The 21,499-nt window shown below is 52.9% G+C and overlaps 9 protein-coding genes across 9 annotated transcripts; 5 read left to right on the forward strand and 4 right to left on the reverse strand.

Annotated features, from left to right (window-relative positions):
• Positions 1-1,293: 1,293 nt before the first annotated feature.
• Positions 1,294-3,975, forward strand: QC764_606820 (uncharacterized protein). The gene is made up of 3 exons (XM_062949184.1): positions 1,294-2,315; positions 2,373-3,328; positions 3,390-3,975. The coding sequence occupies exons 1-2, from the start codon at positions 2,058-2,060 to the stop codon at positions 2,820-2,822; spliced, it is 708 nt and encodes a 235-aa protein (XP_062797844.1). The 5' UTR covers positions 1,294-2,057; the 3' UTR covers positions 2,823-3,328; positions 3,390-3,975.
• On the reverse strand, positions 3,088-4,035 carry QC764_606830 (uncharacterized protein; the record flags this gene model as incomplete). The annotated part of the gene is made up of 1 exon (XM_062949185.1): positions 3,088-4,035. One exon carries the CDS (start codon positions 4,033-4,035, stop codon positions 3,088-3,090), a length of 948 nt encoding a protein of 315 aa, XP_062797845.1.
• Positions 4,036-4,301: 266 nt separating this feature from the next.
• On the forward strand, positions 4,302-8,050 carry QC764_606840 (uncharacterized protein; the record flags this gene model as incomplete). Its single annotated transcript, XM_062949186.1, has 2 exons — positions 4,302-4,738; positions 4,790-8,050. The coding sequence occupies exons 1-2, from the start codon at positions 4,322-4,324 to the stop codon at positions 8,048-8,050; spliced, it is 3,678 nt and encodes a 1,225-aa protein (XP_062797846.1). The 5' UTR covers positions 4,302-4,321.
• Positions 8,051-9,700: 1,650 nt separating this feature from the next.
• Positions 9,701-10,282, forward strand: QC764_606845 (uncharacterized protein; the record flags this gene model as incomplete). Its single annotated transcript, XM_062949187.1, has 1 exon — positions 9,701-10,282. The coding sequence occupies one exon, from the start codon at positions 9,701-9,703 to the stop codon at positions 10,280-10,282; it is 582 nt and encodes a 193-aa protein (XP_062797847.1).
• A 1,319-nt stretch (positions 10,283-11,601) lies between these two features.
• AFG1 (ATPase) lies at positions 11,602-14,083 on the forward strand. The gene is made up of 2 exons (XM_062949188.1): positions 11,602-12,554; positions 12,616-14,083. Exons 1-2 carry the CDS (start codon positions 12,143-12,145, stop codon positions 13,932-13,934), a joined length of 1,731 nt encoding a protein of 576 aa, XP_062797848.1. The 5' UTR covers positions 11,602-12,142; the 3' UTR covers positions 13,935-14,083.
• A 62-nt stretch (positions 14,084-14,145) lies between these two features.
• On the reverse strand, positions 14,146-15,180 carry QC764_606860 (uncharacterized protein; the record flags this gene model as incomplete). Its single annotated transcript, XM_062949189.1, has 1 exon — positions 14,146-15,180. One exon carries the CDS (start codon positions 15,178-15,180, stop codon positions 14,146-14,148), a length of 1,035 nt encoding a protein of 344 aa, XP_062797849.1.
• A 452-nt stretch (positions 15,181-15,632) lies between these two features.
• LAP1 (Leucine aminopeptidase 1) lies at positions 15,633-17,343 on the reverse strand (the record flags this gene model as incomplete). Its single annotated transcript, XM_062949190.1, has 4 exons — positions 17,182-17,343; positions 16,796-17,088; positions 15,981-16,733; positions 15,633-15,887 (listed from the first exon to the last, which is right to left on the reverse strand). Exons 2-4 carry the CDS (start codon positions 16,973-16,975, stop codon positions 15,633-15,635), a joined length of 1,188 nt encoding a protein of 395 aa, XP_062797850.1. The 5' UTR covers positions 16,976-17,088; positions 17,182-17,343.
• A 555-nt stretch (positions 17,344-17,898) lies between these two features.
• On the forward strand, positions 17,899-19,963 carry QC764_606880 (uncharacterized protein; the record flags this gene model as incomplete). Its single annotated transcript, XM_062949191.1, has 3 exons — positions 17,899-18,177; positions 18,230-18,336; positions 18,385-19,963. The coding sequence occupies 3 exons, from the start codon at positions 17,899-17,901 to the stop codon at positions 19,961-19,963; spliced, it is 1,965 nt and encodes a 654-aa protein (XP_062797851.1).
• Positions 19,964-20,125: 162 nt separating this feature from the next.
• On the reverse strand, positions 20,126-20,908 carry QC764_0096460 (uncharacterized protein; the record flags this gene model as incomplete). The annotated part of the gene is made up of 1 exon (XM_062940995.1): positions 20,126-20,908. One exon carries the CDS (start codon positions 20,906-20,908, stop codon positions 20,126-20,128), a length of 783 nt encoding a protein of 260 aa, XP_062797852.1.
• Between the last annotated feature and the right edge of the window lie 591 nt (positions 20,909-21,499).

Below are 21,499 nucleotides of genomic sequence, written 5' to 3' on the forward strand. Positions count from 1 at the left end.
AAAATTCGAGTCCGAGCTGTCTTGATCCAGGATGCGATACAAAGTTGGCATTGCACTGGTGACACGGCAGAGACAATCCGACCCGTCGGTCTGGTATATGACTGGCAACATCGGCCGGAGCCTCCGGTCCGGAGGGTGGGAATGGCTACACTGGCTGAGCCTAGGCAACGATAAAGGGTTTAGCTTGATATTCTGTGTGCGTCAAATCAGACAATGATAGGTAGGTACCTGGTCTAAAAGTCGATGCTGTGGGATACCAATGCTACCACAAAGACCTAGTGCCGATGAACCATGCATGTATGCTAGGCTTGCTTGCGATGTTGTAGTAAGATAACACAAGGAAAGTCCGAGGAAGCAAACTACATAGGAGAACGAAACCTGCTGAGCTTCCGCATATATTGGCATTTTCACTGTTACACGGACCCAGCGGGCTGACAGGGCGCATGCCAAGGGCTCGTCGCAACCTACCATCCATGATATATATATACACCTGAGACTGCGTGGTCCTGTTCGCTCAAAAAAGTAAAACTCTCAAGCCAGGAAAGATGATCTGATGGTGCTGACGCGTCAGCCGGGATTTCATGGACAAGTAGGAAGAAGAAATATCTCGAATGTCGCAGGTGGTTGGCGATAACACAGCAGTTGCATGGCTGTGTGAAAAGTACCTGCATCTTATATACCCAAGGTCACGGTGAAACAAGCAGATTATCACCACTAAGTCTGGTGTGATTAGGAAGGCACAAGTGGAGAAAATAAGCGACATCATGGTCACATTTGTGGCAGAAAAAAGAAAATAGTTGAGAAAGCAAGAACCCCTTGTTACAACCTGCCAAGGCATGTCAGCGTTGTAAGCTCGTGACTACGGTTGGTTACGACACCACAGCAAGATATGAGGTCAGGAGTAACCACAAGACAATTGACCACAGGGTAATCGCATCAAGACAAATAGCACAGGACCTACGGGCAGGAGGACACTGGATAACCAGGTGGTAATGGCACCTGGGATGGCAACAGGCCGAGGCCCGTTGCTTAAGAAGTATTTAGGAGCAGTGAGTCTACCCTCGCTACTCACACCAGTCTCTACCTAGATAGCTTTCAATCTAAGTCTTTATCTGATTCTCAGAGAGAGGGGCATGAATCCTTACGCCACCCTTCATTGCCCGGTGCACCCTAACTTTCTGCCAACATAAACCCTGCACCAACAGAACCTTACCCTAACGCACCAGAGTAAGAGTCTGGGCGTAACACCACTCGGCATGAGAATATGTAACGCCCGTTCCTGACCTGCAGCAACCCAATCACGCCATGCCATGACATTTTTTCATCCAGGTCAGGGCTGCAAATTCTTTGCTCCCATATGTACCAGCAGAACAGCCATCGCGTTCACATCTTCGGGATCCCAACCCTTCTAACTTCCACAGTCGCCGACTTCACTTTCTGATGCTTTGCCTTACTTGGTAGGCATCACATTTGAATTCAGGCCCGTGTCTCCATGATGATTGGAAAGGGATTTGATGAGAAAGTTTCCTATAACCTGCTTACCATGTACTCTGACTGTGATGGGACATTGCTCTCATATCTTGCTAGCACGTGGTTCCTCTGTTGCATGCTAGCAAGTGGTTTATCCAGATATCCACCGCGTTTCCAGCCGCACCACCAAGCCTTGGTTCGCGGAATTATTGCGCCTCCGACAATGACAGGTGATGTTTTGAGTCTAGCGCCTATCACACCAGCGTCAAATATCCTGTTGTGAGCTCAAGTGGGCTTTCGTTCTTTGTTGTATGCTGACGAATTTCCCCGCCCCCTCAGAGATTGTAGGTCTGCGTCGACTCACGCCACCGCGTGTCAGCTCGCGCCTTTCTTTCCGCTATCCAATCAGGAGCCGTCCGTTAGCCCATGACATAGGCACGATTTATCAACCATCTATTTCGGTCGGCAGCCTGATGTGAACAAAGATGTCGGGTGTTGTATAAGGCCTACAAAATCTGCTGGAAGGTAGATGAGCGACACCACCAAAAGGCTGCAGCATACACCTTGATCTCGTCCAACCTATCAATATGAAACTCAGCAGCATCTTCAGCCTGGCGGGACTTGTTTCCCAGACCACCGCCATAACCTGGAACGTCTCCGTCGGCAAGAATGGCCTCACCTTTGAGCCCAACGAAATCCGAGCCGGAGCTGGCGATATTGTTCAGTTCATCTTCTGGTCCAGAAACCACAGCGTGGTAGCCGGAGAGTTCACCAGGCCCTGTATTCCTCGTCTCACTGGCGGCTTTTGGTCAGGTTTCTTCCCCACTGCGGTAGATACCATCAATGTAAGCTCCCATTTCGATTCTACTCTCCGATATTAGCAACTAACCGTTTTTCTCCAGTCCCAACTCTTCCGCGTCCAAATAAACAGCTCGGAACCATTCGTCTTTTACTGTTCTCAAAACAACGGCCAGCACTGCAAGAACGGCATGTTCGGCATCATCAACCCCGGCGTGACAGGCATCACCACTCTCTCCAGCTACCGAAACCTAGCCGCGGGGGCAGGCAACGCCACTTCACCAAGGGTCCCTTCCTTTGGGGGCCAGATTGGGGAGAATCCCAACACTTCTGTGCCGCCGAGCTCGTCGACCTCGATTTCCTCTACGGCGACAAGCACTGTTTTGACTAGCACGAGCACGATCACGAGCGGCACTGTGACTTCTGCTACGACTATCACCTCCACTAGCACTGACAGCAGCACGTCAACGAGGACTGGAAATGCGGCTGCCAGGACGGGTGCACCTGTTGCGGCGCTGGCAGTTGCTGGAGCTGCAGCTATGTTCTTTGTTTGAGTCAGGTGTGATGATGGTGGCGATTGCGTGATGCTTGGGGGGTGTCCGGATGGGACTATGCCGCGGTTCGGACATAAGTTCAAGTTCTTTGTTTGACATTTTGTTGTTGTGGTTATTATTGTCAGCTTGGGTGGTTTACCCCTGAAACATTACTCAGGGGCACTATTTTGTATGCAACTGCATGAATATGAATCTTGTGTCTTCTTTCGGACACACCCATCCAACTACCAACATCCGCATTGCCTGCCAGACTTTAACAAATCTCTCAAGCCTCACCCAACTGTCTCGGTCCCTTCAGCACAGCATCCCACGGAAAATCCTCCGCATCAAAAGCCTCAAACCCATGACAAATCGAGTCCCCCAACCCTGTCTTCCCATCCAGCAGTATCGGGTCATCCCTCTTTCCGATCAACCTCTGCGCCAACCACCTTTTTGGATCCAAGCTGAATTTCACCACAGGCTTAACCTCGACCTTCATCCAAAACGGCTCTGCCGGCCTCGGCAGGGTCAGCAAAACCACCCCCCGAAACGAGCGGAATATCCCCCCTTTGCTAACAGGGTTCTCAGCCATATCCCACGCTACCGAATTCGCGCCCTCGTCATGGTCGTCATCTTGAGCTAGATACCCGTGCAGCTCTGCCTGGCCTTCTTCCATCTTGGTCGTTTCCTTGGCCCAGCGGGGTGTGACGCCGACGGAAGGGCCCAGGCCAAAGGGGGTGTCGAATAGGGTCAAGGGAGCGGCGATTTCAAAGGTGTTGGAGTTTGTTCTTGCTTGTGGGGGGCCGATGATGGAGACGGGGGCGAAGTTGGAGATGATGGGGTCGTAGCTTGGGGAGGCTGAGGGGAGGGAGGGTTTGGATGGGGAGGTGGTGTGGGTGAAGGTGAGGGTTATTTCTGCCGAGGAGAAGCGGGAGGTGGAGGTGGTGGGGAAGCGGAAGGTGAAGTCTAGGGCTAGGAGGCAGGAGGGGAGGGAGTGATAGGTGCCGTATTGGACGTGGCGGAGGTAGGCGGTGTAGGAACTGGGGGAGAGGGAGGAGTGGGTCGCTAGGGGGCGGTTGATGCGGGAGTTGTTTGTAATCGCGAGGGTTGGGGGAACAGAAGGGTCGGGAATAAGGGGGGAGGTGATGGCCCAGGGGGAAGTGGAGATTTCTTCTTGTTCGGGGGTTTGGGAGTCATGGTCGAGGTCGTGAGGGGAGGAGTCTGGAGAGGCCATGTTGAGGGAGGGGCAAGCGGAGGTGTACTTTTGGGAGACAGTCGTGGCCGAGATGCTCTTGTGGCGGGTTAATGTCGAGGTGGGTGTTGTGGCAATTGGGATGAGTTATGAAGCATGAATGCTCAGAGTGAAAATAATGTGCGGTGATATGCAATAGATAAAAGGAAAATGCGAGGTTCGCGGCTGCCTCAGTTGTGGTGCGGCTGAGGTGTGCCCGTGATATCCCCGCACTACCATTTTGTGTTACATTTCTTCACTCTTCCATGCAACAAAATAACTCAACTAAATGGAGCAACATATCGAGGAAACAAAAGCCACCATCCGAGGTCATCGATCACGAGGAACATTCGCAGAAGGCCATGAGTTCATCAGGGCCCTGCCCGAAGAGATCCGGTCTCTCCCGAGCGTTACAATCGAAATTGCCCAACTTTACCTGGTTCAGGGTCGGTACACGCTGGCCGCAAAAACATGTGAAGATCAACCATCGGCCTCTGGCGAGGAGCGTGCTGTTCTTGACCTTCTGCAGGCTTTCATCGGCATTGGGAGATACTCGAAGCTCAGGACCGCGCTGAGGATTGCACAAGAGATTGGAGAGGCGTGGCATCTCACCGGCCGAGATGAAGAATCCAAGCTTTCCCAACAGCTGCAAGCCGTGACTATCAAAGACTCGGAAGGGGAAGCTTCTCCGTTAACAGAAAACAGAGTTGGTACGATCCCCCTTGCGATACTTTGTTCCTATCTAACCTCCTGTCAGGTTCTCATGGTCCATTGGTACTGGAAGATCCAAGTGGTTGCCGGCGAGCAGGGACTGCTTCATGATAAACAGACCAAAGCTGCGGCTGTGGCCGGTCTGGCCCCTGTCCTGCGACAAGTCCTATCAGAGGGTCGCTTTCGGGAAGCCAGGTTTCTCATCTACTCCAAGGCACATCTCTTGGAGGATACCGACCAGGCGATAGAGGAGCTGTGCGACTTCCTCGAGAACTTGACAGATCCAGCATTCATCATCGAAAGGGCTTTCACCCTGGTAGACCTGGCCGGCTTGCAGTTGAAGTCAAACAGCGAAGCTGTGCTAGCTCAAGCGGCGGAAAACTTCAAGCTCGCCAAAGATATATTCACACAATGTGGCCATACATTTGGTAATATCGACATTGATCTGCTTCAAATCTCTGCCGACAAAACCATCTCAGCGGGCGAAAGGTTTCTGGCCAAGACCAAGATTGCCGATCGTTACTTTGAAGTCCACCAGTATCAAAACGGCATCCGTTGCCTCGCGGTAGCCATTTCACCGGACATGATCGTTGACACCTACTATGAAGACGTCGTCAGGTCCCTTGAGCTGCTGGACCGGATGATCAACGAGTGTGGCAGCGAGATATTGAAGCAGTTATCCCTGCTCCATTCCGTCTGTCAAGCAAGTCTCAAGGCGCCAGAATACGGATTTGCCTTGCAGTCTCTGGAGTCCTATTTCTGCAACGTACCAGAGGAGATCAGCCCCAAGTTTCATTCGTACATGGGTGTCATTCTGGGCTCGGTGTATTCCAAGTTTGGGGAAACCGAAAAGGCCGTCCGGGTTACAAGGCAGGCTTTGGAGATTTCCATGTCATGTGCGTCCTACGTTGACCAATCTGATGCAGCAACTCAGGTTGGGCATCACATGTTGAGCTTAGCTAGGGAACATCCCGAAGGGTCGGAAGAGTTCATGGAGATGACCTCCTCTGCTGTGGACTTCCTGAAAGAATGGGCAAACAAGGATGCTGAGCACGGTCATGCGGATGGCGAGGCATTGAAATGTCTCTTCATCGCCGAATGGGCCAGCGACGGCCAAAGGTGGATGGAACGGGTCAAGAAACACATCCCTGATTCAGCTGATGCTCTGGCAAGGATTCCGGTTGTGGATTTGGAGCTGCGTCTTCTCATGCGTCAAGGAAGATTCTCCGATGGCCTAGCACTCTCTACTCAACTTGTGGAACAGCTACAGAGGCTTACAGATGTGCCGCCATTCAAGAAGGCGCAGACACTTTTGAACGCTTGTATTCAAGCCTTCGCTTGTGTTCAGAGTACATTTCGTCAAGACAAAGCGTTGGCCCCTGAGGAATCCCAGTCGGCCGTGAAGCTTCTTTGGGCCGCATTGCAGCACTCGTATGATGCTCTACAGTTATACCGGCAAGCGAACGGGGTTGAGCTGGTCGTTGACTGCACCCTCTTTGTATGGGAGATCATGAACTTGGCTGTACTGACAATGTCGGATGATAGACGTCATGGACTGCTTACCGCTTTCATGGGGGATATGGGACAAACCGAAAGGCTTTGTGACAGCATGAGGCAAAGCGTATTGTCGGTTGCAGGACTCCAGAGTCTCATGCATAAGAGATTTCTTGTGTCAAAGAAGGCCAGCCTCAAACTCTACAGTGTCGCAGTGGAGCTTGCTTTGATATTGAACGACCCAGCTGGCGCCTGGCTTTGGTTGCAGAAAGGAAAGGCTAGAGCATTTGCCGATGCCCTGGGTGCTGACTGCATCCTCCCTCAGAGGCTCGTGGATCAGATCAACAAAGATCATACCGCTTACGAACTCCTCAAGGCGGAGCAGAGCATTCTCGAGCTTCTTCAGGAGTCCAACGTCAATCATGTTGTTGCCTCACGCCGGTTGGCAGCGTTGAAAAAAAAGATGGAAGAACATCCGCTCTTGCTCGAGGCCGCTAAGCTCAGAGGCCAGCTGTTGGATTTGAACATTGGAACTGATGAGCTGAAACAAGCTCTGCAAGCAACAGGTCTCGCGGCTGACAGAGTCAAGTTTGTCGATTGGCATGTCCCTACGTTGGCCAACACTTCAAATCAAAACATTCGCCTCTTTGTACGTCAATTGGATGGCACCACCTACACGCAGCAACTGCCGCTCAGCATTCATCAAGTAAAAGATTGGATAGCCAAGACCCTTACATATCCCGAGATGGCTACGCCACCACTGGCAAGAAAGACGGGAAACCAACTGCTCAAGAAGATGAACGGCTTGGTTGAAGGTTTGCTTGAGTTTACATCGGAAGGCGACCTGTTGATCCTATCGCCGTCTGGTCTCTTGAACAGCATACCATTGCATGCACTGGAAGTTGGCAAGCAGCCCTTGGTTGAGAGGAATCTTGTCGTGAACGCCTCCAGTGTTGCTACGCTCGGTCAGTGTCTGCTTCGGATATCACCAGCACCACCGACAGACGGACAGCCTCGACAATCATACGGCGCCAAGTATTTTGCTGTGTACGAGGAACCTGACAGGTTACTGGAACGAGAACAGATCTTTCACCATATCGAATCACTCCCCGGAGCGTTTCCGGGTACTGTCGCCGTTGGGTCTCAGGTGACAAAGCCTCGTTTTCTCCAGGAGTGTGCAACCGCCAACTGGATTCATTATCACGGCCATGCTCGTTATAGTAACCAGGACATCCTAAAGTCATCCCTGGTGCTCAGCGATGGAACAGACATCCTCAGCCACGATAGCAATACCGGAAATGGGGATGGAGATCTGACAGTCGACGCCGAGGCAGACCTTCTCGAGACGGTTGAAGCGGAATACGATGGTGACAACAATGATGGGGACGCTGTTGACAATAGCGAAGGAATAGACGAGCTCCTCGTCTCGGAGTTGTTCGAAGCCACACTCCCCCGAGGTGGCGTCCACTTCACCATCATTGCCTGTGACTCTGGCACGCAGGACATTGCACCCGGTGATGAACCGCTGGGAATTATACCGGCGCTGCTCTATGCCGGCGCCACATCTGTGCTGGGTTGCCAGTGGCCTATCGACAGTCGGGCGGGGAGAGCTTTCAGTGAGGCGTTTTATCAGGAGGTCGCGAGCAGACAGACTGGCGGAGCTGTCAACTTGGCCAGTGCTCTGAGGTCTACGGTGGTGAGAATGAGAAGGGGGGAGTTGGGAGCAGAGTTTAAACAGGCGTATTACTGGGCGCCGTTTGTGCTTCATGGCCTGTGGCTTTTTCCAGCGGGTTATCGAGCTCCTCCGGAATAAGGACCACCACGCCACCACCAGCGCCACCACCATCAAAAAATCCAGCGTTGGTTTTGGTTTCTCACCAAGCTCAAGGTTGTGAAGAAAGGGGGCTTTGCTGTGCGCCGAACTCAATACTTTGTGGCGGCCAATGTAGAGTTGGCTGGTTTAAGCTCGGTTTCCTTCCTTTCGCAACACCAAGCTTTGCAAACACTTGTAGTCTGATTCCGCAACAGAATTGTACTATTGACAATCCTTGACCACCAAATTCACTTTCTCTTTCCCCGCGCAGAAAGATAGTCCGCAGATCTCGTCGTCTTGCAGAGAAAAGCGAACGAGCTTTCCGCTGGGGATCTCTCCGGTTCGTCACATCTGTCTTGAAGTCGAACTACAAAAGTACACATGCAAGACATGCGAAAGAAGATATCGGTGGGAATTCAACGGCCCCTGTGTTTGGGACTGTATCGCAACGATCGGGCGAGCTATGGGAGACCGGAAGATCTCGGAGGGGTTGGCGCCAGAGCTCAACACATATTCGCCGAGCGATTCCGCCGTCTGGAACACCTGATACTTGAGCCCTGGCGACCATGGTCGCACGGTGAAATGCGGCGGCTGGCCGAGTGTATGTGTTCGCCTCAACGCTAGTCAACCGTAATTATCGCACGCATCAATATGCCAATATTGTTGCCATAGACCTCATCAGTCATTTTAGGCAACTTCTCCCCCACACCCTAAAGAACATTTCAGTGTTTGAACATTTCAGCGACGATGTCATTCACTATTTCAGGTTGCCTGTTCAGGTGGCAACCACGACGTCTGTGTGGCAGATCCGGAGGGAAGCAAGCATTAGAAAAGCGTGGACGAGGCCTGAGGCGTAGACAGTCACATTTTGGGAGTTGTTGGAGAGGTGTCTGTTTGGAGTCTTCAGTCTTGCTTGTTTGGGGCCTCAGGGGTCACTCCATCTCAAGAGAATTATTGCCTGATACTTTTGCCCTCGTGAGCAGGTTTCGTCATGGGCTATTGTCATTATTGAGTCACGGGTTCAATAGCGGGCACCTTGATGGTTTGATGGTAGCAGATACCTGAGGCATCTTGTGGTAGCAGGTTGGGGTTGGTGAGCATCTAGGTCGTCCAAGAGACATGGGTAAAAATGGCGAGGGAGGAAGCCATTTCTACGAAGGCCGTGATACTATGTCTGATTAAGGTAGGGAGGACTTTTCTGAGATTTAATTTGGGTATGTGTGGCCTTTGTTTATGTAGATGTCTGTGGACTTTGTGCTGCCGTCTGATGTACCCAAACATCAGAGGATGATCCTCCCTGACCTCCATACGACTCTCGCTTGCTCCCTGCTCGTCAATAAATGAAATGACGTAGTCACCTGGGGGCTGACCGATGTCGTTCCTGCCTTCGTTGGTAAATACACCCAACACTTTTTATTGTGCCCCAGGCCATAATAGCTGGTGATCAGAGTTTTTTTCTCGCGTCCTCAAGACTCTCGGCCCCTCATATTTCCTCCTCGCTCTCTTCTTCCTGCTCTTTCATCTTTCACCCTCCTCTTTTCTCTTTACCTTTTAGCATCGACCTTTCACCGTTCACCTTTCACCCCTTATCCCATCCACACTTTTCGACTCTTTTTTCACCAGAACAACATCAAAGAGTCGAAAGAAAACATGGCCTCCATGATGGGAGATCCCAGCTACAATCTCGTCGACATGGCCGCCACGACGGTCAACGTCAAAGAGGGGCTCATCGAGACGTCCGTCATGATGGTCAACCCCAAGCACGAGCCCATCGATGTCTCCACTGACGACTTCCTCCTCAACTTCGCCATCACCACTTTCACTTCCGCCACGGACCAGGCCCACGACGACCATATGCAGGCCCTCGGCCATCTATTCCTTGAAAAGGCCGGCGCCGCCCGCCTCGAGGCACATCCGCCCTTGGATTTCGCCACGCATGAGGAGTGCCACAGTACTTCCAAGCTGCTTCTCTCTGGCGGTGCGAACTTTCCCTCTGGCAGTGCGGACCTTTCCTCTGGCAGCGCTGGCTTGAAAAGAACCGGTCACGATTCACCCATCGATTCAGCCGCCTCGATGACCTCGGACAGTTCACCCAGTTCGACGACGTCCCCTCGCAGCTCGCCCAGCTCCACGTCCACGGACGACGCCGTGTTTTTTGCCCTCGCGGATGGACACGAGGAAGAAAAGAAGGAACACTCCCTGGGAGAGCCAGAAAAGGGCACTCTGGCCTAGTACGCCTGGGTCAACATTCACGACTACTGCTGGGAAAAGGCCTCGGAAATGGACGACCTGCCCGTCGAGATGACAGAGGACGAGTTCATCGACGAGGGCGCGAGCTACTACATGGATCTTCCCCTTCAATACGCCGTTGCGAGGGCCTATTCGCGCATCATGCTTGACGGAGAGGATTTTCCGTTGAATGAGTGGTCTCTTTTTGATCAGGTCCCGGAGCTGATGGATTGGGAGTTTTCTCATGGGACTTGTCATGTCAAGGGCTTGATCGAGTTTTGCTGCGGGCATGTTGCTAGGGCGTATGAGGATTGGGAGTCGGGGAGGGATGCGGAGGTCACTCTTGTGTGAATTGACTTTTTTGAGGGGGGTGGGTTTGGTGTGTGTAGAGAGGCTTGGAGATGTGATGGATTTGGCGGGAGGCACAAACCCAAAGGGCCGTTCAGGATGTGTAGCTGTTTGGTCACAGACGGGATCAGAAGGTGTGGAGCCCTTGGGGATTGTGGATTTGCAAAGGATAGCGCTGGAGGTTTCTGTATAATGGGATTTGTTGGTCTGGGTATCAGGTTCGAGTTTGGGGAGGTTGGGGGGTTTGATGTGGGGGGTTTGGTGGTGATGAACTCTGTGCCTTGGGCATGGTGAATATTTGAGGCGTGGGAGGTTGTTTGTAACTGGGCAAAGTGCATCTCGACGTAATTGTGCATGCTACAGCGTAGTCAGAGTCCCTGCCATAGAAGCCGTAACCTGAAATCAGCATTGTCGGGGGCAGATTTATCCCCGAGTGTTTTTTAATGCCTGGACTGACGTCAGCTTGTGTGTGATGTGTGATGTGAAGAGTGAAAAGGGAGAAGCCCAAAGAAAACACCGTTTGAGGAAGGCGGGAATATGATGTGGCCGAGCAGCAGAAGGTAAACAAGAGTGAGTTGCAGAGAATGTTAATATTCAATGTTAAAAATAATGTGAAAGAGGAGAGCGTTTGTCTCCGTGGTGTTGATGTGCCAAGCCTACGGCCCGCTTGCATCATCCCGGGAGGCGGCCCCACCATCCCGATGGCGACCCCGCGTGGGGAGGACATCAGCGCCGACGATGTTGAACGGCTGCTAGTTTATTGGAAATATTGGCCAAGGCAAAAGACGATATGTATATAATATAGATTCCTGTCTGGTGCATAGAGAACGGCAAAAGGGACGTCTATGCACCCCTCGCACTTCACCAGTTTTCGGAGAGCACCAGCACCGGACAAACGGAACCAAACCCCACGCCCTCGGGATCAGATCGCGCGCCTTCGAGACGGATTTGAGTGTATTTCCTGGGTACCTTAAGCTAGAATGACTTGGACTGAGATCTATTTGTCAATTGCTTTTGATTGCACTGATCGCACTGTCTTGGGTTTGACGACTTGTCCACATGCCCGACTGATCCGGCCGGATGACAATGCCGCGGCGGCAGGGCGGGCACCGGGTAGCGATCGCCGAATGCAACCGGCCCTGCTGGGCTGCTGGGGCTGGATATGTACAGCCCCTCAATCTTGGCTGCTGAGTGTCGCATTTCCTTCAACGCTCGACCGCACGCTCGAATCGATTCTTTTGACAGACACGACGTTTCAAAAGCCTACACGGACGGCGCATACTTGATCAAATATTCACGGAAAGACACACTTTTACCAATAGATTGTCTCGCGCACCATCCACAACCCCACACACCCCGTTCCCGCCTTGCTCCTCGTCGCAAACCTTGGCTCGGTTCGCTCTCCGTGGCAAAACCTGCCAGAGTTACACATAGGGCGAGCAGTCATACGATGCCTCCCGCGCCCTGACACGATCTGCTATATTTGACACAGGTATCGAAATCGGACAGCACAATATGCGCGCGCCGCTTGTGGCAGGTGTTCCTTGCAAGAGGGCCCTGACGACGACGTCACTATCACGACCGGTAGTAGTTCGGACGGGAGGAGCAACGTCGCGACGAACGCTTTCTACCAACGCTCGAACCCTCCGACCTGCGAACAAGCCGACCGAGCTGTCATGTTTGCGACCTGGGGGGAGGGTGGCCTACCCGGCTGTTTTCAGTGCTGGGCAAAGGAGGCGGAAGGCGTCTGCTGTCGCGACTGCTGCTACTACTTTTGAGGATGGGGGGGTGCCGGTCGAGGAGGGGATATCCCTAAAAGAACATGGGGAGGTGAAGGAGGTGAGGAATGAGAAGGATGTTGGGCCTGCGGAGGAGTATGATAGAAGAGTGGAGGAGGGGTTGTTGAGGAATGACGAGCATCAACGAGGTGAGTGATCATAACGACAAGAAGGGGAAGAGATGGGTGGCTAACTGCGGTTTGTGTGCAGGAATCATCCAAAGCCTACAGCATCTCCACGAGGAACTGCGACACTACACCGCGCCACCTGTCGTCCGACCCACACTTGAGAGCCTAAAGCCGCAAAAGAGTTTATTTTCTTGGTTTGGCAAGGACACCAAGCCGACGATTGGGAAGATTCCTGGCAATTTGCCAAGGGGGTTATACCTCTACGGCGACGTCGGGTGCGGAAAGACAATGATGATGGATCTGTTCTACGACACGCTCCCGCAGTCGGTCAAGTCCAAGACGAGGATACACTTCCACAATTTCATGCAGGATGTCCACAAGCGGCTTCACAAGATGAAGATGCAATATGGCAGTGATGTCGACTGCGTCCCGTTTGTCGCGGCCGAGATTGCAGAGCAGGGGAATGTCTTGTGTTTTGACGAGTTTCAGTGCACCGATGTGGCGGACGCCATGATTTTGAGGAGGCTGCTGGAGGCGTTGATGTCGCATGGGGTGGTGCTGGTCACGACGAGCAACAGGCATCCGGATGAGCTGTACATGAATGGGATCCAGCGCGAGAGTTTCATACCGGCGATTCATCTGCTGAAAAACAGGCTGCATGTTATCAATTTGGACTCGACGACGGATTACCGCAAGATTCCGAGGCCACCGTCGGGGGTGTACCACACCCCGCTCGACGCCCATGCTGCTTCTCACGCCGAGAAGTGGTTTCGTTTTTTGGGTGATCCCGAGTCGCCGGAGCCGCATCCTGAGGTGCAGAAGGTTTGGGGGAGGGAGATTATCGTGCCGAGGGTGAGTGGGAGGTGTGCGTGGTTTACGTTTGATGAGTTGATTGGCAAGCCGACCAGCGCGGCGGATTACATCGAGCTCATGCGCTCGTATGACGCGTTCATCGTTACGGAGGTTCCCGGGATGACATATCGGCAGCGGGATCTTGCGAGGAGGTTTATCACTTTTATTGATGCCGTGTACGAGTCACATGCGAAGCTGGTGCTCACCACTGCTGCGCCGTTGAGGGAGCTGTTTGTCTCCAAAGCGGAGATTCGGGAGTCGCTGAAGGCGGCAGGCAGAAGCAGCGAGGTGCTGGATGATAGCTCGGTGGAGGACGTGATGAGTCACATGATGGATGACCTGGAGCACAACGCCGAGCAGCTGTCAAAGTCGAATCTGTTTACGGGCGATGAGGAGGCTTTTGCTTTTGCGAGGGCGCTGTCGAGGTTGACGGAGATGGGGAGCAAGATGTGGGTGGAGAGGGGGATGGGGTTGGAGAGTCAGGGGGGGAAGAAGGAGAGGGATGATTGGGCCAAGACGAGGAGCAGGCAGATGGAGGATAGTATGTAGTTTCCTTTTGTCTATGTAAAGCGCGCGGCATTGGGTGGGTGGCAAAGCATTTGCGGCGTTGCAGGATGGACTGGATAGTGGCTACCGAGGTGGTGCTTTTTGAGTATATGTTTTGGATAGTGTCAGAATACATCGTTCTCGTCCACATACCTCCTTTATCATTTCTCATCTCATGTCCTTCGTCTCATCCATTTATTTCCCTTCCTGTCCTCTAATAAATCCCCGGGATCAAAACCCACCCAACCCTCTGCTTATGCTGCGTCCAAGCCCCCCCATACCGGTTGCTCATATACTCATCCATCAATCCCACACTCTCCCCCGCAAAGTGACCAGCATGCGCCAACCCCATCCCCAGCCCAGCCCACCAACCCCCCGCCGCGATCCCGAAACCCGTCCTCCAGAGGACGTAACCCCCATAATTCGGATGCCTACTCAGACTCCACAACCCCCTATCACAAATCTTCCCCTCATTGACTCTGATCTGTTTCCCCCCGACAGCAATCCTCTCCTCCTTGAAAAAGCTCCTCTGCCTCTCCGAAATCGTCTCGACCGCCAACCCAACCGCAAACATCAGGCTCCCCACCAACACCGGCAACGGCAGCTCGGCCTCCCCCAACAACGGCACCCTCACCCCCTTCAGCAGAGCCGTGCTCGTCTTGGGCAACAGATACAACAGACTATTCACCGCGTTCGCCGCCGTCTCCAGCAGCGCGACAAAAACCGCCATCCTCGGCGTCATGGGCTCCCGAGCGATAAACCCCGCCCAGTACGCCTGTTTGAGTCTGCTCAGCCTCCCCATCCAGGATAAAATCTCCCCTGTAGGCGTCTGCCCCAGCAACCCAGGGTTGATGACCGCGACCCCGAGCTTAGGCAGCAGTTTCAACAGCGGGCTCTTGGGCGACAGTAAGTATGACTGCAGGAGTGGTTCGATAGCACGGAGGCCGATGAAGGTGAGCGTGCCGGCCGGGTTGGGCGTGTAGTTCCCCCGGGGTATCATGTCCCTCGGCGAGGCCAGGCTCATGGGCGATGGGTTGTCCAACCCCAAGTCTTCTCTCGGTTCCCCTTCCGGCTGTGACGACTCCTCGGGGACTACTTTGGACAGGAGCTCAGAAGGCAGAGGTTGGGACGGCAGGGGCGTGTAGAACGAGTTTGACGGCGTGGGGACGACAACCGGCTCTTCCTCCTCGTCATAGTCCGAGGACCCACCCATGATGGCGGTTTCATAGACGGATGCTGTGTCGTCCATTGTTGTTTTGCTGATTGTGTCTTGTTGTCTTGTGTGTGGTGTTTGTGGTAAACGACCAAAAAAAACAAAACAAAAAAACAGAAAAAAGGTAACAAAATGAAGGGTAAAAAGAAAGATAAAAAAAAAAGAAATGCGGGGTAGCAAAACTGAGGGGATTGACACCCGAGGTTTATGACTACCTCTCCCCAAACAGTGGAGGGCATGTCGTTGAGTCGTTTGGCGCAGGTCATGGTGGAGACCCGACAGCTCATCATACGTCTTGGCATCGGGTTTCGAGCGCTTCTGTGGAGGCCCAGTGAAGGCCCGATTCAGGGGAATGTGGTTAACCATGTATTTAAACACTACCGCTCAAAGACTGTAAAAGAAAAAAACAAATTCACTATGCCTTCCCTTATGTACCCTACCCTTGACGCCCAATACCCGAACATAACCTCACAGCCTCGGCCCCTCATTTATTTGCCCTTCTCAAGAGCAGGAAAGTCGGCAAACGCCAACTCGTACGCAAACGCCAGCGTGAGCTTTGCGTGCTGAATCATGTGGTCGAATGACAAGTACTTAATCAGATCATCAGTAGTGTGGATGTGATTGTCCGAGTACTCAAATGCCGACTCGATAACAAAGGCAGACGGGTACCCAGCCTTGGAGGCAGAAGCGTGGTCCGAGCAAGCATAACCGCACTTGGTCTCAACAAATGGAATGTCACAGTACTATTATATTGTCAGTATTGACCAGTCAATATTTCAAAATTATTTAAAAAAGAAAAAAAAAAGTAAAAAAAAAAAGTAAAATAAAAAACATACCTCGGTGATAATCTTCTTGATAAATTCAGTAAGTTTGGGGTCAACAAAGTCGACAATAACGCCCACACTCTCAGGCAAGCCCGCTTGGATAGTCCTAGTGATGAAACCAGTCATGTCCTGCTGAAGCATGGCCTTGACATCGCGGCGCTCCTTTTCGTAAGCAGAAAAGATGGCCTGGCTGCCGAGCAGACCGCCCTCCTCGGCGCTGTACCAATGGAACTCGAGCGTGTTGGGGTGCTTGCCCTTGACGATGTCTTTGGACTGGAGGATGACCCGAAGGGCCTCAAGAATAGTCACGGTGCCGCTTCCATCATCATCCGCCCCGGGAGCCGCCAGGATACTGGGGAGGAAGAGGTTGATGGAATCCTGGTGGGCACCGATAACAACTGTCTGGTTGGTCTTGCCAGGAATGGTGGCAATGATGCTGTTCTGGCCCCACGGGTGTTTGAAGTGCTTCGCCGTCACATACTTCTCAGCGCCGGCCTCCTTGATCGTCTCTTGAACTTTCCCAAGCAGCCACTCGCTCGATTGGCGGCCCCAATCTGACTTGTAGTATCGGGTGTGGAACGATGTGAACTTTTCCAAGTTCTCTTCGAGGTGGGATTTGGAGAGGTTGGTGAACAATGGTTTCACCGCGTCTTGGTATGTGGGCTTCTTTGGGAAGACAGCCTTTTTCTTGGGTGGTCCGACGAGGGTGTTGATGGTGGCGCCGAGGTCAGGGTGATCGGTAATATCGAAAAAGTTAATACCTTTCTGTTGAGAGAAGTCATCATCAGTAACAGCTTGAGCGAATTGGGACAAAAGAATTGACTTACACGGCGCAGGGCCCATTTCTCGTCTTCTGTCACCCATCGTGTGTTGCCAGGGGAGATCTCGATGTGATAAGTTGCAGCGGCGGCCTCTTCATGGGTCATGGGCCGCTGTGTATCGCCAGCGAGGTTGACGTTGCGGGCGCTGACTGCGGGGAGCAGAAGCGCGAGTAACGAAGCCTTCATGGTGATGTGTATTCGATGCAATGTTCAACAATAGGGATGTAAACACGAGGTTGGTGTTGGAGGATGGATGCATTCAGCTGTCGCCTTTTCTGGGTGCGACGGGTACCTGGAAGCTCGGGTTGGTCAGCAGGGGAACCGACCAATCACAGCTTCCCTAGCCTGTCACAACACCTTCTCTGTGTCATTAGCCGGCCATGTTGACTAACCTTTTTCCCAAAGTAAATAACGGTGAAGCTTCCAGGTTCATGAGGAGGTCCCTTTGGACATCAAGTTGGAGATGATTTGCGTCTCCTCCGCTAAATCAACCTTCACTAAATCAAACCTCCACTAAACCCAGCTCCACTAAATCTACCTTGCACTCAATCAACAGCGCGCAAGCTAGCGATAAGGAACAATGGAGGGATTGTCAGTGGCATCTGTCCCATAACCATCAGTCGATGATTTCTGGCTTCTGGATAGATACATGAATCTCACCTGGAATTCCTGAGCCAAGCTGCCAGATGCATTCCGGCCGCATCCCGGCGCTCCGGTCAACAACACATCGACGACAGTAGCTGACGTCATTTCCAGACATCAAGGTGCCAGCCTCAGCCCTCCTCTTGGCAAGCCACGCAAGCTTGTGATCACCCCCGCCTGCCCTTGATTTTGGCTCCCCGGCGGACCTGAAGCGCTGTGTCTCGGCGTCGGTTTAGTGGACGGTTGGGACGGTTCTTGACAAGACCTGTCGTCATGAACCACGCGTGAGCTCAGATTAGGTGTCTCTATCTTCATTTTGGCTTTCTGGACAATAATTCCAGTTTATTTTCTTCACTCCAACGATTTGTCGCCACATACATTGTGATATTGTGAGGGTAATCGGTATCTTAAAAGACTGTCCCGTTCAGTGGTTGATCAGCCCCTGAAGCCCCTGAAAAGCCATCAACATGAAGAAACACCAGATCAGCCTCGAAAACAACCATATCAACGACAGCCTGTTGGACTTGTGCACCTCAACTCAAAGCGTCTCATCCCTCATTTCTCAAGACCCTACAATAAGTCCTGCGGACGCATGGGAAAAGTTGTATGGCAGAGCCGCGCTGGCGAGTGCAGACAACGAGAAAGAGCATGCAAATGGAGCAATGGGCGGGGACCTGTTGGAGCTGAAGAAGGCCGAGATGTGTGGGAGATGGGGAGACACGAAGCCGAGTGAGCTCTTTTTGAAGGTAAAGTTCTTCAATGGCAGCGGAAATGCAGGTACAGCTAAACACATGGCAGATCTATCATGATGCACTGTGCACGCTCAACGAGGATCCTTCTCGGGGAATGGTCAGTCCTTCGCTGATGGGGTCCCACGGGACCATTCCGCTAACTATCGTTTCGACGTACGTCTCACCAGTCCGGAGAATCGAGTGAGTGCTGAATGAGAATAGCATACCCGACATATGTCGGCACATTGCCAACGTCATCGTGCGAGCGCAAACAGAGGTCTTTCTGGCAACAAACTACTGGCAAAATGGTGCAGCATCTGCCTACATTACGGAAGCTATCCGTGAGTTAGACCGCCGTGTAGCTGCTAGGGGTGGCCCAAGGGTAAAGGTCAAGATCATATACGACCGAGGCAGCCCAAAACAAGTGTTTAAGCCACGTTATTTCGTATCGGAGAAGGACTTTGCCGGACCAAACGTCAACTTGCCTCGACGGTCAGAGATCCCGAATCTCGAGATGGACGTGGTCAACTACCACCAGCCAGTCATGGGTACCTTCCACGCTAAGTACGTGGTTGTCGACCGCAAGATTGCGCTGCTCCAGAGCAACAATGTCCAGGACAACGACAATCTGGAGATGATGATCCACCTGGAGGGCCCCGTTGTCGATTCTTTTGTCGATGTCGCCCTGCTCTCCTGGGGCAAGCCCTGGGATGGCTTCAGTGAAGTCCAAGAAGAGATTGAACAAGCCGATGGAAGCATGGCAGCAGTAGCAAACGGCCGCGCTGTTTTGCCAGATGTCAACACCCTACCTCTCGACAACAGCCTCCACACTCCGTCCCGCCCTCACCACGATCCGGATGTCGCCTCCGAAGTCGCCCGCTTCAACACCTTCCTCACCCCGACCACGAACAAAACCCACCTCGACGCGGTCAACGCCCTGCTCAACCACACCACCAATCCTTCCCTCCGCCCTGACCCAACCCTCAACCCTGATCCTCCCGAGCCTGACCGCTTCACGCCTTACATCCCGCATTCCGCCTCTCCCTTTCCCATAGCACTAGTCACCCGCTCCCCTTACGGGCCCCCAACCCACCACTCCCTCCCCAACCCCCAAAACGCCGCCTGGCTCTCCGCGCTCAAACACGCTACAAAGACAGTCTTTATCCAATCCCCCACCCTCAACGCGGAACCGCTCATCCCGGCCATCATCGAGGCCTGCGAGCGCGGGGTGGAGGTGACGTGTTGGATATGTCTGGGGTACAACGATGCGGGTGAGCTCCTGCCCCATCAAGGGGGTCACAACGAAAAGATTGCAAAGGAGCTGTATGGCTCTTTGTCAGAGGATGGGAGGGAGAGGTTGAGGTATGGGTGGTATGTGGGGAGGGATCAGACCGTGCCGATTGTGCAGAGCAGGAGGGGGAGGTCGTGTCACGTCAAGATCATGGTTGTTGATGGGGAGGTGGGCGTGATGGGGAATGGGAATCAGGATACGCAGAGTTGGTTTCATAGTTGTGAGGTTAATGTTTTGGTTGATAGTAGGGAGGTTTGCGGGGAGTGGGTAAGGGGTTGGGGAGGAATCAGAATACGGGGGGTGTATGGGCGGTTGGATGGGGAGGAGGGGGTTTGGAGGGATCGGGAGGGGAAAGAGGCGGAGGGGGGCGATTGGGCCAGGAGCTGGGGAGGGGGATGGGGTGGGTTAGGGGCGTTGTTGGGGCTGTTAGGAGGGTTAAGGGGACGGGCGGGTTTTAGGGGCCGGGGGCGGGGGGTGTTTAGGGAGATGATACTGAAGGGGGTATGGTGAGGAACCAGCAAAACATCGAGATGAAGCAGCTGGTTGGCAAGACAGGACGGCTGCTGTTTTTTTTTTTTTTTTTGGATACAATGGCCCCCTCTTCGCGTTTCGTATGTAAGAGCATTGCGAAGGTGAAGGGTGAGGGTATTGAATTCGAAGAACACCGAGTTCTCATTGCCGGCCAGTCGCTTCGTCTTGATCCTTTGTAATTATCCTCCCCAAGCCCAGAAGTCCATTGCCAACTGACGATAAAACGAAATGAATATTATTCCTCTCCAAGGGCGTAATCCTGAAAGCATAGACAATACCCCTACACCACCCGCAAACCCCTCCCTCCTCCCCCTCCCCCTGCCCAAACTCCCAACCCTCGGCCCTAAACAACCTCCTACTCAACACCTCCACCGCCCCCAACCTCCAACCCACATACCAACTCCCCACCGTCACAATAAACAACCCCCACGAGCAAACATTCTCCAACCCTGAGCTCGCCGCCGCCAGCAAAATCACCGTCTCATCCGCGGCCATGATGTAAAAGTAGACGGGCTTCCAACCCTGTTCTAGTAGCTCACAGTCCAGGCTGGCGATGCAAAAGTGGACATAACTCGATATTATGATTGCCAGACAGGTGATGATCGTGTCGGCTAGTAGGAGGCAGTGGTGGTTGGATAGGGGGCCGGGGATGGGGAGGAGGGAGAGGAAGCTGGGGTGGTAAGTTATGAGGATGAGGAGTTGGAGGGTGAAGAGGAGGAGGGCGGTGAGTTGGCGGAGGGAGGTTGGGTAGTCCCAGGTTTCTTGGGGGGTCGTTTCGGGGGGTTGAGCTGGTGTGACGAGGGGGAGGATGGTTTCTAGTTTGAGGAGGATTGGGGTTCTGGGTCTGGATGGTGGTGGATGGTTTGATATGGGGAGGAGTGGTGATGATTGTTGTTGGGCTGAGTCTTGATCCTTGGTGTCCATGTTGGTGATGATGATGGTGTTGATATTACTGGTAAGGTATAAATAAAGAGCGAATAGATAGTTGGTGGACGGTTTATGAAAATGCAAAGTCAAGCCCAAAACAAAGAAAAAAAAAATAGGAACCAAAGGGAAGTGGTATGGGAGAGACGGCATTGATATTTAGGGTGATGCGGCCATGCTTGGAACTTTTGCGTGATGAAAAGCGACCATATAAGGGTTCAGCTCGGAAAACACGCCCTGCGTTAATGCCAGAAAGGGATTATATCAGGGTCCAAATAGGGGCTACTCAAATAAAACGATAATAATTGACAACGCCTCCCTGCAGATCCACCACTGGCTTTGCTTCTGACAGACTCGGCTGGCATGCTGTTTCATGCAGTGTGGAACAGGTGGCACGAATACGTTGGGAAGAAGAAGAAGAAGAAGAAGAACAAAGAAGAAGCTCTCTCGCCCTCGCTCTCATCCGTGTGTATTTGGCGGGTGGTGTGTGTTGGCTCTGCGAAGGATTATGCCAAGACAGGGGCTTTTTTGGGGCCCAAAGTGAAGCCCAGGCAAGGGTTGATGGTGGCTGTGGCTGTGGAGGTAATGGGG

This window comes from Podospora pseudoanserina, chromosome 6 (genome assembly GCF_035222485.1).
Source record: "Podospora pseudoanserina strain CBS 124.78 chromosome 6, whole genome shotgun sequence".
Classification (NCBI taxonomy): Eukaryota; Fungi; Ascomycota; class Sordariomycetes; order Sordariales; family Podosporaceae; genus Podospora; species Podospora pseudoanserina.

Bases quoted from the DNA above. Each gene is read 5' to 3' on its own strand.
- QC764_606820 (XM_062949184.1), top strand. From the start codon at position 2,058: ATGAAACTCAGCAGCATCTTCAGCCTGGCGGGACTTGTTTCCCAGACC. The intron at 2,316-2,372 runs GTAAGCTCCCAT...GTTTTTCTCCAG, and splicing joins CTGCGGTAGATACCATCAAT to TCCCAACTCTTCCGCGTCCA.
- AFG1 (XM_062949188.1), top strand. From the start codon at position 12,143: ATGCGCGCGCCGCTTGTGGCAGGTGTTCCTTGCAAGAGGGCCCTGACG. The intron at 12,555-12,615 runs GTGAGTGATCAT...GTTTGTGTGCAG, and splicing joins GAATGACGAGCATCAACGAG to GAATCATCCAAAGCCTACAG.